At 32.1% G+C, this 16,442-nt stretch overlaps 1 protein-coding gene across 8 annotated transcripts in view; it reads right to left on the bottom strand.

The window, feature by feature from the left end:
- The window catches only part of LOC127721559 (atrial natriuretic peptide receptor 1-like), a 227,239-nt gene that overhangs the window by 16,734 nt on the left and 194,063 nt on the right, over positions 1-16,442 (bottom strand). For all 8 annotated transcript variants that reach the window (XM_052228327.1, XM_052228322.1, XM_052228321.1 and 5 more), the window contains 7 exons: positions 11,964-12,062; positions 10,406-10,483; positions 9,456-9,560; positions 6,134-6,205; positions 5,107-5,272; positions 4,180-4,335; positions 360-531 (listed from right to left, as the gene is read on the bottom strand). In XM_052228327.1, the coding sequence (XP_052084287.1) occupies positions 360-531; positions 4,180-4,335; positions 5,107-5,272; positions 6,134-6,205; positions 9,456-9,560; positions 10,406-10,483; positions 11,964-12,062 (848 nt within the window). The remainder of the gene's footprint in view (positions 1-359; positions 532-4,179; positions 4,336-5,106; positions 5,273-6,133; positions 6,206-9,455; positions 9,561-10,405; positions 10,484-11,963; positions 12,063-16,442) is intronic.

Genomic DNA, 16,442 nt, shown 5'->3' on the forward strand with positions numbered 1-16,442 from the left:
AGAATAATTCTCAAAATCTTCTTACTGAACAAATTCCGAGTTTACCAGGCTAAAATCCGGCATATAAATATATGCTACCAAAATAATATCAGAAACTTGATAACGTAACCGATATTAAAAAAAACAAAAAATTACGAATAAGATTTAAGAACTGTGTGCACAAAATGACGTGTGTATCCACGCTTAATGACTTCTTTGAAGTTATTTTATGTCCACGATAGCATCATTTACTTGTTCTTGTTTTAGAACTTACTTGACATGAACAGTTTTCTGATGATGGACTGGAGTGGTGAAAGATCCATTGGACATTCCTAACAATATTTTCCAATTTAAGTTTTATATCTTATATAGATACTTACTTGTTAAGTTTTCTAATGATGGATTTAAGTGTTGGAAAATCTGGTCTTTCCATGGGATCTTCTTTCCAGCACTGTCTAATGACATCTGCTAGTTCATCACATGGGCAATCACATTCATCTAATGTCGGGCGGAAATACGGTCTCAGTCCATTTTTCACTTTCTTGTAAATTTCTGTCACATGAAAATAGATGAGTAAGGATGTTATCATATTGTCAATGTATTGTTCTTAACCAGTTACATACAAATATTGCGCATTCAGAGAAAACATATCTTTCTCATCCAACAATCAGCGCTGTTTCCAAGTTTCAGTAGCTGTCATCTCTTACCACTTGACAGATAAGGATATATCAAGATATCTCTCGGTTTTTGTCAATAAGTTACAAAGCTTCCACATCGAAGGTCAATACTTGCAATATGGTTTTCGTTTCTACGCATTAAAACCTTTGGGACATTTAAGAACAGTTAGAAATCCGAGAGAGTTATTTTTACTTGGGCATATTGATTGTTTCTATGGAATGTGTTCACTCCTATTAGAACTTGTCTTTGATTTCCTTCTATCTTGTTGATTGGTATATAAAGACAATTTATTTCACCAAAGGGAAAGAATCCAGTCGTAAATTCAGTTTCGAAAATAGGCAATTTGAATAATTAAAGTGATTTAATGCACTCTAGGAAATTAAACAAATTTCTTTAAATCAAGGCAACATTGAAGGGTTTGATTATTATAATCCCAAAAATTATCAATTCCTATGCCATAAGCTCAGTTTTAATCCGTAAATATTTATTACATAAATTATAGATAGTTTTTAAGATCTTAGAAATTCAGATATTAGAATAGTGGTCTGATTTGTAAATTGAGAGATTGTGTCCTTTTTCCAAATTGTGATATTTAGACTGAGTGTGGATTCGCATGGCATATAATGCCTACCATATCGACGCAATATGATGCGTCCTTTTGGAGTTCAAGCAATTCTCTTCCTTTTTTACCTTAATTTGTATCTCGTATGGATATATGATATCTGAAAACTTGTTAAAACTTACCAAAAGGCTTATAATGAGGTATGGCAGACGCGGAATACTACTATTGCCTCGAATTCATACATGTTTGATAGAAAAATCTAACAAACATTGGGATACAGATCATAGGTTTTATATTTTTTATGACACCTTGACTAATATTAATTTGGCTCGTTTAATTTTCATAAAATTTTGACAAAATGTTTACTTTGACCCTTTGACAAAAATATAAAAATTTCAAAAAATTTGAACCAACCACTTTATCAGAAAAATTTCATTGGTTATAAAGCAGTTTGACAAACACTAATTTTGATCATTGAGAAGCTTAATATTTCCTTAACAATACAACGTAATTAAAACGTTTAGCTGATTTTTACAGAGTTATCTCCCTGTAGTGTTAGGTACCACCTTAAAAACCTCGCCATCTGCTGTTGTCGTTATTATGTGGAACGTAGAGGCTAAATTTTTATTAGATAATGACCGTCTTTGTGTGGAACTTTTTTTTCATTTTAATAACACAAATATGAGAAAAGATAATGGACAGGAACGAATCAAGACATTTCTTGGTTGATATCCAAATAATAGCTTATTAAAAAAATATTTGATTAAACTATTACTTATAGTTTACTTCTTACTTTGACACGAAACGTTAAAGAAATTTTACTAATCGTTTTGTAATCTCCTTTACTGAACCCCATACAGTGTGTCGTAATGACCATATTGTACATTACTTAGTAGTCTATTCTTAAGATAATAATTTCAGAATCAACGCCGGTATTATTTACAGCAGGATATTACTAAATAAAGAAATAACAACGTAGAGATTTATTGGTAATTCTCACATCCTCAGGCATCTAATCAATTAATCAATAGATTTTCTTAGACTTCTATTTTTAAATGTCCAATATTGTATGCATCTGATAATTACGTGTTGTAACGAAGTTATATATAATTTCAGTTAATAAGTTAATTTGTGAGTTGAACATTTTTATTTTCCCCATCTATTACGGCGAATGTTCATTGTTTAGTACTGAGTGATTTGTAATGAAAAGTATGATTGTAAAAGATAATGAGATGGTTTAAATGGTCCAAAGATACGAACATCAAGATCACGTACGCCAAATTCTATATGCGTTAATCTATCGCCAAATTCTATATGCGTTAATCTATAAGAAGACATTGATTATTCATACGAGTAAGAGTTCACACCATAAAATAACCTTTAAACACGATGTTGAAATACCAGGCATATAGTCAATTATGCCAAACATGCGTATCGTCTATATCCAAGTATTTTGTAAAGGCAAAGTGAGTATTCAAAGTTAAAATTGAGAATGGAAATGGGGAATGTGTCAAAGAGACAACAACCCGACCATAGAACAGACAACAGCAGAAGGTCACCAACAGGTCTTCAATGCAGCGAGAAATTCCCGCACCCGGAGGCGTCCTTCAGCTGGCCCCTAAACAAATATATATACTAGTTCAGTGATAATGAACGCCATAATAAACTCCAAATTGTACACAAGAAACTAAAATTAAAAATAATACAAGACTGACAAAGGCTAGAGGCTCCTGACTTGGGACAGGCGCAAAAATGCGGCGGGGTTAAACATGTTTATGAGATCTCAACCCTCCCCCTATACCTCTAGCCAATGACCAGCATTAAAGACCAAAATTCCAAAAGATCTTTATCCATGATGAAGCCTTTACATAGTTCCCTTGGGTAAAATAATTCTAGTCGAATGACTGAATATGAAATGAACATTACTTTACAGACACAACAGTTACTGTGGATTCTGTTATTTCAATGCCGGCCATGTGCAGTCTATTTTGTTCTGCCCACTCAAACTATACTTTAGATGATATAAAAGGGACCATCTAGAAATTTTGCCCTGTATGACTATTCCAATGATGAACGGCTGAAAATGACATAATCGGCCTGACCTGTAGTATAACTAAAGTTGTAATAATTCGACCAATCAAAAGCAAAATTAATAAAAAGTACAACTTAAAAAAGACTTGGTTTAAAGACAGCCACTGTCAATGCTCCTTGGTTGGTTCAGTCACATAATTGTAAATTTGAATAAATCTACTTGGAAGAGGCGTCAATTTTACAAATTGAATCTAAACAAGATATAACATCAGATTAATAAGTATGTCATGCAAGTTTTACATGTTTTATGTGTTTTAGATTATAAATCTGGTGTCTTTGAAGAGTATTATACTGTTAGGCAAATTTAATAAAGATGACTCGTCAACTATGATATGCATAAAATTGTCAATTACCAACGGTTGCTATTCGCCCATACTGTTTTTGATGTATAACTGAAAACTGTCACAACTATTTTTTCATTAAAAAAGTAATATATCAATTTTGTCTGTAGTATCATCTGACCATTATATATGATCTGATTTACTAGTTTCTACAGCATAACATAAACATTAGTGAATGCTATGTTCCAATTGTCATCACAATCCTGTCCTCTGTTCCTAAAATGTGACCTACCGAAAAAGACTTATCACCGGGTTTGTACTTACATGAGCTACACGACGGGTGCCATATCTGGAGCAGGATCTGCTTATCATTGCGAAGCACCTGAGATCACCCCCGGTGTTTGGTGTGGTTCGTGTTGCTCAGTCTTTAATTTTCTATGTTATGTTTTGTGTTCTGTTGTTTGTCTTTTCGTCCTTTTTCATTTTTTCGCCATGACATTGTCAGTTTGTTTTCGACTTATGAGTTTGAATATGTCTTTGTTATCTCTGCATCAATTTTACAAATAAGAATTTGATCTGCTTGCTTACCTTCAGGACTTAAATCTAAGTTAGCAAGATAGAATACTCCATTTCTGTATACTATTTCCTGACATATTATAGCAAAACTATAGACATCACATCTCGAAGTTCCTTCTGGTGGTCTATTATGCATTCGTAACAACTCTGGAGCAGTCCATAAAAGACCTACAAGACAATGATACACTTTAAAGACAATTATCTTATATGTATTTGATTCATTACTTAATAAATCAAAACAAAATGCATGGGCGTACCCATTTTTTAATATTATTTTCTTCGGTTTGTAGTTTTTAACTATGAACAATATTTGTAGCATCTTTATTTCCTGGAATGTGCATGAGTGAAACAAAATAGTAAATCTTCAAAACGACATTATCCTGTCCAAATGTTTTTTTTAGAATTCATTCTACTGTTCCTTTTTTTCCATATTTACGCTTACTAGCTTTTGACTATCCTTACGTCTATCAGTACCTTTTTGAATTCGGATTTGCATATCTTTTTTAACAATCCAACATCGTTGTTGATCTAGTTTAACTGTCTTAATTCGAGCGCCACTGATGAGTTTTGTATTGACGAAACACGCGTCTTGGTTACTATACTTTTGGCCTGGTATCTTTGAAAAGTTTTGATATTAGGAATATTCATAGTACACTACAGCTTTTTACCTTTACAAATGTCCTTCTAGATCCAATAACTTACTAACAGTAAATTGTTAGATTATGTACGTTATAGATTTAAATCCTTACCTAGTTGTACAAGATTTTTGCATCAACAATTCTTATGAAATGAAAATGAATAAATAAATATTCGCATGCTCATTCTATGCACAGAAAACTACCTTAAAGTTGTGCATATTCTGTGTTAAGTATTACCATGAACGGGTGCAAATAACCAAATCAACCATAACTGTAATAAAATCACAGTGGTTTGACTTACTTTGATAATAAGCATATGACTCTTTATCTGTGTCTTCATCCTTCGATCGGAAGGCATGAAGTCCAAAATCTGTTATCTTTAATACAAATCTTCCATCGACCACACAGTTTGTACTTTTCAGGTTCCCATGACTACGTATATCACTGCTGTGTAAGTATGAAAGGCCCTGAAACGAAAAATAGATACAAATATCATCTGGAAGGAAAATTTAAAAACCCAGAGTCCTTCACCTGGATCTATGTGCATCTTTAATACTGGCAACTTACGAACATTGTTGATTAGAAAAGAATTAATTATCAAATCTCTTTGTGTTGATCTGAATATTTTCTCTCTATCTACTAAAGTTTTGCACAAAAACCCTACAAAATAAATAACAAATAATGACCTTTAGCCATGTTAGCCATGTTAGCCATGTCGGATTGCAGGTGGGATCATGGGACACATTGTTTAAACAAGATTCCTCAAATTAGGATGGTTGCCAAATTTGGTTCTAATTGGCCAAGTTGTTTCAGAGGAGAAGATTTTTGTAAAAGTTAATGGACGACGAGAGACGATGACGACGACTGACGTCAAGTGACGACAACAGCTTACTTAACCATTTCGGTCAGGAGAGGTAAAACAAATAATGCATTGGTCATAGTTGAAATAAACTGATTGATGTAGACGAATTAAGAATTGGATTGATAATAACGTGTATTTTCTGCACGACAACTATTACTGTCCTTTCATGAGTCTCATTCATTATAAGGCAGTGGTTTTCAATAGTTGTTAAAAAAGGAGCCAAAGATACAAAAGGGAAATTGAATTTCATATTTCGAAGAAAAACTGAGAGCGCCATGGCACAAAATATAAACGACGAAATGACAAACTCCAGTCTCCATAACACTCCATACAAAACAATACTGAGCGACAAATACCCCCACTAAACACCTGGGTGAACACAGGTGCACCGGAAGAGTACGCGAATCCTGTCGTGTTTCTGAATTTTCGATTGTCATTTGGAACAATGTCATTTGTAATCACTTACTCTAAGTATATCCTGCATCAGGGAATATCTAAACATCCAGTCTAGCTTTATCTGTTCATTTTCCAAAACATCCTACAAAAGAAATCAGGAATTAACTATGATTTGGTTCTTGTAATTGTATGACAACAAGTCTGTTAATAAGAACGGGGGTCTAACGTTCTAATCCATAACTTATACTAGTTACGTAAGCGCGTCACTGTTTTTGATATCCTGTAGTGTTTTTCGTTGATGGAATATGTTCGTTGTTGTTATGTGGTTTGCATGTTGTGTCGACTATTATATTATTTGTTTGTGCGTTTCTCTGTTATGAATGTTCTCGCGTGTGTTTGTGTTGTATTTCTGTCATAAAGCGGAAGGTTTTGCATGCCATGAAACCAGGTTCAATCCACAATTTTTTCTTAAAATGTCCTGTACCAAGTCAGGAATATGGCAGTTGTTATCAAATAGTTCGTTTCTATGTGTGTTTTGTTGCACTTCGGTGGTCCTGTTGTTCCTTTGTTTTCCCGGATTTGTTTTCTCTCAATCGATTTATGACTTTTGAACACCGGTATACTACTGTTGCCTTTATTTATTATCGAAATAAATGTAAAATATATTATTGATGGACTAAATGATATACCTAATGTAATTCAAACTCATTAAATCCTCTTTGATAAGTTTCAGGTCTCGAGCGCCACTGATCGAGTCGAATGTATACGAAACGCGTAATCGGTGTTACAAATAAAAGGCCTGATATCTTTAGTGAGTTTTAAGTTCATACTTGTGTTTTATATACAGCTGACGCCACTTTAACCGTTAGTATATACGTTAAAAATAACGTAAAGGGCGAGGGCAGGTATCATACAGTTGTTATTTTAAATATGTTTTCCCTGGTAAACGGAAGATAACCCAATTTGATTCATATACTATTGCCAATTTAAATGAATTGTAAGTCTGCTTTATACGTCAAGTACATTTAGTCTAAAGTGAAGTGGATAATGTAAGCTGTCCTTCTGGCAGTACTCTGTTATAATACACATGTTTGAAGGGTCTATTGTACATACCTGTAAGCTGACCTTCTGGCAGTACTCTGTTATAATTCACATGTTTGGGGGGTCTATTGTACATACCTGTAAGCTACCCTTCTGGCAGTACTCTGTTATAGTACACATGTTTGGGGGGTCTATTGTACATACCTGTAAGCTACCCTTCTGACAGTACTCTGTTATAATACTCATGTTTGGAGGGTCTATTGTACATACCTGTAAGCTCCCCTTCTGGCAGTACTCTGTTATAATACACATGTTTGGGGGGTCTATTGTACATACCTGTAAGCTACCCTTCTGACAGTACTCTGTTATAATACTCATGTTTGGAGGGTCTATTGTACATACCTGTAAGCTCCCCTTCTGACAGTACTCTGTTATAATACACATATTTGGAGGGTCTATTGTACATACCTGTAAGCTACCCTTCTGACAGTACTCTGTTATAACACTCATGTTTGGAGGGTCTATTGTACATACCTGTAAGCTCCCCTTCTGACAGTACTCTGTTATAATACACATATTTGGAGGGTCTATTGTACATACCTGTAAGCTACCCTTCTGACAGTACTCTGTTATAATACACATATTTGGAGGGTCTATTGTACATACATGTAAGCTGCCCTTCTGACAGTACTCTGTAATAATACACATGTTTGGAGGGTCTATTGTACATACCTGTAAGCTGCCCTTCTGACAGTACTCTGTAATAATACACGTTTGGAGAGTCTATTGTACATACCTGTAAGCTGCCCTTCTGACAGTACTCTGTAATAATACATATGTTTGGAGGGTCTATTGTACATACATGTAAGCTGCCCTTCTGACAGTACTCTGTTATAATACATATGTTTTAGGGGGTCTATTGTACATACCTGTAAGCTGCCCTTCTGACAGTACTCTGTTATAATACACATATTTGGAGGGTCTATTGTACATATATGTAAGCTGCCCTTCTGACAGTACTCTGTTATAATACACATGTTTTGGGGGGTCTATTGTACACACCTGTAAGCTGCCCTTCTAACAGTACTCCGTTATAATACACATATTTGGAGGGTCTATTGTACATATATGTAAGCTGCCCGTCTGACAGTACTCTGTTATAATACACATGTTTTGGGGGGTCTATTGTACATACCTGTAAGGTGCCCTTCTGACAGTACTCTGTTATAATACACATATTTGGAGGGTCTATTGTACATACATGTAAGCTGCCCTTCTGACAGTACTCTGTTATAATACACATGTTTTGGGGGGTCTATTGTACATACCTGTAAGCTGCCCTTCTAACAGTACTCTGTAATAATACACATGTTTGGAGGGTCTATTGTACATACCTGTAAGCTACTCTTCTGGCAGTACTCTGTTATAATACACATGTTTGGAGGGTCTATTGTACATACTTGTAAGCTACCCTTCTGACAGTACTCTGTAATAATACACATGTTTGGAGGGTCTTTTGTAAATATTTTACCTGTAAGCTGCCCCTCTGACAGTACTCTGTTATAATACACATGATTGTAGAGTATATTGTACATACCTGTAAGCTATCCTTCTGGCAGTACTCTGTTATAATACACATGTTTGGAGGGTCTATTGTAAATACCTGTAAGATCCTCTTCTTGCAGTACTCTGTTATAAAACACATTTTTGGAGGGTCTTTTTTACATACCTGTTAGCTGCCCTTCTGACAGTACTCTGTAATAATACACATGATTGGAGGGTCTTTTGTTAATATTTTACCTGTAAGCTGCCCCTCTGACAGTACTCTGTAATAATACACATGATTGTAGGGTCTATTGTAAATATTTTACCTGTAAGCTGCCCTTCTGACAGTACTCTGTTATTATACACGTTTGGAGGGTCTATTGTACATACCTGTTAGCTACTCTTCTGACAGTACTTTGTTATAATACACATGTTTGGAGGGTCTATTTTACATACCTGTAAGCTGCCCTTCTGACAGTACTCTGTAATAATACACATGTTGGGAGGGTCTTTTGTAAATATTTTACCTGTAAGTTGCCCTTCTGACAGTACTCTGTAATAATACACATGTTTGGAGGGTCTTTTGTAAATATTTTACCTGTAAGTTGCCCTTCTGACAGTACTCTGTAATAATACACATGTTTGGAGGGTCTATTGTAAATATTTTACCTGTAAGCTACCCTTCTGACAGTACTCTGTTATAATACACATGATTGTAAGGTCTTTTGTAAATATTTTATTTGTAAGCTACCCGTCAGACAATACTCTGTTATAATACACATGTTTGGAGGGTCTATTGTACATACCTGTAAGCTCCCCTTCTGACAGTACTCTGTTATAATACACATGTTTGGAGGGTCGATGCAGGCACCGAGAAAACGTACAATATGGTCATTCTGAAGATCTTTTATCTGTTATATAAAGCAAAAAAAAAATGTACAAATACTTCCATGCTCACAACACGCGTTCCTGGCATAACATTTTAGAAGATGGTGAAGGTAAATCTAGAAAAGCGCATCGGACAAATGGAAGTATATAAAGTGCTGTTTTCATTTTTGTAAGCATGTCAATCTAGACAGAAAGTAACAAAAGCCAACAAAATAAATGGTCTAATGCATAAACCCAAAACAGGACTATATAGAACAGCCAAACTAGTCTTTACAGTTTCATTATTTGTAAGAACCTAGACTTGTTTATTTCTAGATATCACACATTCAAAATGGCTTGATCAGGTTGCTACTCGAATCGATATTTTTGTGAACAGTGTACTCTGTATATGCATATTTGCAATTAAACTATTTGATTACAATCAGGATTTTAAAATATTTTGACCCTCGATTAATTGTTTTCACCATTATACGTTTTCAGCTTCTAAAAATAGTTAAAATACTGCCAAACTATAACAGAAAAATAATTATTCTGTAATATCTCGTTATAACGTTAACAATTACAACAACAATATTTTATGTTAAAACTCCCAGCATTTGGGACAAATTTCTATATTTAATACAGATACAATCTAAACATATGTGGCATGAACTAAATAATCCTCCTCTTTAGCTTATGTAGATTTGTCATAAAAAAAATAGAAGATGTGATATGATTGCCAATGAGACAACCCTACAACAGATACCCCGTCACCCTTCTAAACTCAAAACTTTTAATAATTGTCTGGTTAATTTTGTGCACGATAATGTTAAAGCTAAGGTATTTCTAAATTTAATATTTTCAATGAAAACATTACTATAGCACTCACCTTTTTAATTTCTAAAAGCAATGGCTTGTTTATTGTGATATTTGATTTATCTATACTTTTAATAGCTACTATGGCACCCTGAAAATGACAAATGACAAATAAGAAATTAATACTATATCAGAAGTATAAACGTATAAATGTTGGACTTTTAAATTCTTTTGACTACGAGCATCACTGAAGAGACATTAATTGCCGAAGTGTGAGTTTAGTGGCGTATAATTGGTATTGTTAACGTTTATTGTCACTTGACCTTAAGCAAACAACAAACAATTAATCTATCTAAGCGTTATAAAGGCGTTCAGATTAATTTTGTTAGACATGCGTCGTCTGTGAAAAAATGTCAATATAGAGTGTGCGTGAAGACGAGCTTACAGCTGGGTTCAATATACACAGTCTTACAAAAGTTGATTTTTTTTCTATTACAATAAATTCCAATCAGGAGCGTGTTATACTAAGACTTTAAAATAATGAGATGTTTATGAGACAATTACCAACCAAAGTCCAACTCACGTGGATGTAAAATGTAAGCAACTATAGATTAGCGTACGGCTTTCAATAATGAGCTTAATAATAACTGAATAGTAAGCTATAAAAGAATCTGATATAAAATCATGTCTGTTTCTCTGCTTCTACTTTACTTCTATATATATATATATATAAATGTGTTTTATTAAAATATACTTTTTCACTTTTTTGGTCTTTTGGAAAATGTTGTTAGTGCTGTATTTAGACCCCTCTAACAAGAAATTTGTTTCGCATGCACACGTATAAAAATTGCGGTTTTTATCCAACGCAATCATAGGTTTGAACGTTGTTTTCAATTTAGACTTGTTTATATTTTTTCGTTTGGGCTTTTATTATATTTGCCTTCGGGTTTATATGATCCGTTCATCCTATTTTGACCCCTCAAAATTCAAGAGTCTATCCTAAATTGAGGTAAATTGTATGGCTTTCCAAATACTGTTTCGATTCCTAACATCACTGAAGAGACATTATTTGTCGAAATCAGGATATTTTGTACAAAAAGCTTGGCACCTTTTGTTTGCGGTATATCATCTTTTCCACAAGTTTATTGTTTTCCGTTTAGTATTAAATTTATAATAAAGATCCATTTATTACATCGGTGATCCGTTTATTTGGCAATCGCCAATGGCAGTCAGCAGGGTTTAAGAACATTTGTTGTTCGACCTGTTAGTCAAATGCGTTTTGTTAAAATATACTTTTTCACTTTTTTGGTCTTTTGGAGAATGTTGTTTGTGCTGTATTTAGACCCCTCTAACAAGAAATTTGTTTTGCATGCAAACGTACAAAAATTGAGGTTTTTATCCAACGCAATATATATATTTGTGGTGTTAAAACTAACATTAATTTTGCAATATCAAAGTAATATTAAAGTAAATTGAATTTGTAACATCTTCAGTAACACAACCATCCATCGCAGAGTAAAGGACAGGGATTGGAACAATATAATGATGAGCTGTGGTATAGGTACCAATTAGACAACTATCAATTTAAAGCATTGAAATTTCACAAGTTTTTTGGTAAAAAATATACTGACTCTATAATACCCTGTCTTTGTAAACAGCTGTCGCTGGCCAACATCACTTAAGTGAACTGCAATTGTATCTCTTGAAACGGAACTTGCAATTGACAGTTTCTGAAATATAAAATATATACACTGGTTTAATGATTATATATAAAATGAACAAATTTCGGTAATTGAATATGACAAATGTCTTTAAGTAGATAAATTTAATAAGTGACCCTTCTAATAAATATTATTTGAATCTTGATGAAGATTCTTTTTCTTTGTATGTGTTAGTTTAAACTATTGATATGCCATCCAGGAAGTTAAAACATCGCGTCACAAAATAAAACATATGGAAGCTTTATAGTCAAAAGCGAAATAATAAGCTTTCGGAACTAAAATAGTTACTAGTGATAAAAACTTTTGAAAGATCATCGAGCATTATTTCATTCAATATTGGATTGGAATTCGCAGGTTTTGAATCTAATGCATTATGGGTAACATTTTTTAAAGCGATCAACAATACGTTTTGATTTGCTAACAAAATTATTCAATTGAAATCTAACCAATGATCACTAATGACTTGACGTTACATCCGCTTTAGGATACGCGAAAAGAGTAAAGAAAATAGTCCAATAAATTCTGAAACCGCATAATGCCCATCATGAGAATGTTTATAATGAGAATGTCAATCGATATAATGAGAATGTCAATCGATATAATGAGAATGTCAATCGATATAATGAGAATGTCAATCGATATTCAAGAAGCTATTTCGAAATATCAAGAATCAAGTTATGTTAAATCTAAATAAATATTTTATGAATAGACGAAATATACTAATGAGAAAAAAATAGAAAACATTCAATTGACACAAAGTACACATGAAATACATTGGCAAGATATGTGAAAGCCATACATAAAAATTTTGAAAGACGTTTTAATAAAACAAAAAACCACATCGATTGAAAACAAGAAAAGAGAGTTTCAAAAGAGGAATGTACCTGAGGATACCATGAAGACCATTTAAAGCGTTATATATAAAAATATGATAACCAAAGAAAAGTATTTTGCAATCTTAATGAAAAGATAATGATGCTGAAATAAAAGCGAATAAATAAGAATTAAACTTTAAATGATATTCTAGGTCACATGTCAACCAATCTTGCGCTTAAAATGTAACGTAGAACACTCATGTTTTGAAATGTACAACATACCAGGATAAAAAAGTACCATTAGACTTTTATTATTAAATAAGACATCAGCTCCTGTGGTTGAACATTCCTTAAGGTAATCAAATACGTTTTGTTGTTTGTAATTGTTTGTCATATCTCGATGTTCAACGGAATTTTTATACTGTTTGTGAAAGGAAATTTGTTTTGTTTTATGACTGACACTTAAATACAGAAAAACAAACGAAAGACACCAATAACTGAACATACAGCGGTTACAAGAGGCCATACAAAGTCTAGTTCTAGTCAACCCTTGTTTAGATTAGTTGTAAATGAGATCAAAAATAAGCTTCATCATCACTCCCATTTAGATATGGAGTGATAGTTTACTGAAAAATATTTGACATCAACATAAAACGAATTTACGGCAAACACACAATGCAAATCATTGTGTATAGTGCATAACATCACCATATTTGGTTCATCTTAAAGTCAAATACATAAACTATTGCAGGTATAATATTTTATTAAAACAGTAACAGTGAAAGAAATGAGAATAAATAAATAATGCCTAAATGAATATATATATATATATATATATATATATATATATATGCATAAAATTAAACAGATGTGCAGATCTAAGTTACATAAAGATAATGTTTATAATTGAAAAATGACTTAAGCGTGGACAGAAAATAAAATATAGCATCAATAAATAGATTTGAAAAATTTGTATAACATGATAATGTTTGAATATAATGCTACACATTTGAATATTTTCTTACAGTTATAACATTTATTTGCAAATATTACTTCTATAATTTTACCGGATCGGGTATAATCTATAAAGAACGTATAATTTATCAATGGTTTAGTTAACACTAACCAAGAAGTCAAGTGTGCTCAATTATACTATCAAAAACTATTTCTGCTGTATAACTACCAGTTTATAAAAATTCAAAAACAAATAAATGTAAACTTTATTTCAAGTAGCAAACACAAGATCTTAAAAATGTTGTGTAGGATGCCAAATTTGTTCGCGTTTCCAAATAACTACCTATATTTGTTACTAAGCTGTTTCAACAATGACGGTTTTGCAAAAATAAGAAACAAGAATTTAGTACCCACAGTGTTTAAATATCTAAAGGTAAATAGCAAGTAAACTTTTCTTAAATGAACAATTTACAATTTACAATTACATTGGATAAATAAATATGTATAATATAAATTATTGAGTAAGAGAGAAGATATGTGGTATTAAACATGAGTAACCAAACCTTAACTGAAACGTAATATAAACGTTTCTTGTTTTCTTTTTGCATGTTATATCTCATTTATGTTGTTTTAACTCGTCATATACTATTTTTCATTAAACAAAATTGAATTTTGAAGAAAACATATGGCGTTACTGGAAGGTTAAATGTTTCCAAACAAGACATTATCTCTGTAAGAGCGAATGGAATCACACATTTTAGCCACTTTGTGACTTTTGTTGAGAAGCGAAATAGTTTAAATAATTCCTGATCAAAGCACTTCTCGCAATAGTTTAAATACTTAGTGAGTTGTATTGTAATTATAATGGTAAATATTATAAGTATTCGTAAATAACTATTATCTCTGTTTATCTAGTTTTTATTCTAAATAGCAAATCAATTTCAGTTTGATAAACAAGACAAAAAGACTTTGATTTCCAACCTGAATGTTGTCATATTAAATGTAAGAGTTGTTCATCTTTCCATAAAAAATGGGAAGAGATATGTACAGAATATATTTCAAAAACACCAATTTAAATTATATGAAATTACATAAAAATACACTTAAAACAATAACAAAATATAACAGAAAAATAATTACTGACCAGTATATATATGATATGATAAAACATTAAATACCCGCCTTGAAAGGTATAATACTGAAAATATTGTTTAAATTAAAACAGATAAAATTTGATTTACATGAGCAGTTTATTTAATGTATTTCATGGCAGTTATATGTGACATACGAATTTTTACCACAGATGAATTAAATTCAAAACAGTGATTCAGATATCATTATAGCTAAGTTACCTTATAGCATATGCTGTAAACTAACCAACCTTGAGGCCAATTTATATTTTGCATCTTTCGCGATTAGAAACATTACACGAATATAAATCGTATCGAAAATGTTAAACTTAGATCTTCTCTTATATGAATACTCGAAAAATTGTCTTATATGATTACCCGAAAACCTAAGAAAATGGCGAAAACATAACGCCGGGAAATCAATAGTAAAATTTTTGCAAAATCAAAATCACGGCGATAAAGGCAGTGGCAAAAAATGGCAATTTCTCAAAATTGTAAGTAATATCAATTACATTATTTATTCAATTTCAACCAATTGAAATAAAGCTTTGTATGTTTTTAGCTGTGCAATGATTTTCAACGTTTTAAAAAACCAAGAAACGTATGCTCATATAAAAGCATAATAAAACATAAAAAAAAAATGTTTTATAATATATTGTTGAGTAACTGACATAAATACATATTTAACTATAATATGCAACCTGATTTTTCTTTGATTGGTAAATGGATGGAAAATCACTCCATCTTAAGTACATAACTTATTTAACTAATTTTTGAATGTACATCTAGTGTATTACATTTTTAACTATGAAATATTTATGCTTTAGATTTCCAAACTTTACCGAAACTAACAAAATGTATGTATATATATGATTACACCAGCATTAAGCTACTAATACATTGTATCAAAATCTAATACCTGTACCGTGAAGTTTAAAATTGATTCAAAAATGTTTTTTTTCTTCAAATAAACTGTTGATGAACATAAAAAGATAATGACTACAAAATAAAAGAAAAATAACATTTAAAAGTATCTAAACATAGAAACATTGATTGTATACAGTAATAGGTACTTAAGGATGTTCGATACTCTGTTTCAAAATAACAAGGTTTTAAAAAGACTTACAAATTGATAGTATAAAAAGCGGAACTAAAAAAGGAGAAAAAAATGAAGGGTCCATGTCCTTGTTTTCTAGATATAAGTCATTGAAAATTGGCGGGAAATGATTCTTTCTAGATTTTTCATACATTTAGCATGTCACCTTTTTTCGTGTCAAAAAAATATGAAAAAATCTGGAAGCTATAACATTTTAAAACTATATTTAATAAAATTATCAAAAAAAGTAGAGGTTAGCGAGCAAATTTTTTTATTGGCACTACATGGATAAAACCCGAGGTTTGAATATCTGACAAAAATTCAGAAACAACAGGAGCGAACATCGCGAACATCAATTGGGATGTTAATGAGTCTATTTCAGGTAAAAGTAAAA

This window comes from Mytilus californianus, unplaced genomic scaffold (genome assembly GCF_021869535.1).
Source record: "Mytilus californianus isolate M0D057914Y unplaced genomic scaffold, xbMytCali1.0.p SCAF_12, whole genome shotgun sequence".
Classification (NCBI taxonomy): domain Eukaryota; kingdom Metazoa; phylum Mollusca; class Bivalvia; order Mytilida; family Mytilidae; genus Mytilus; species Mytilus californianus.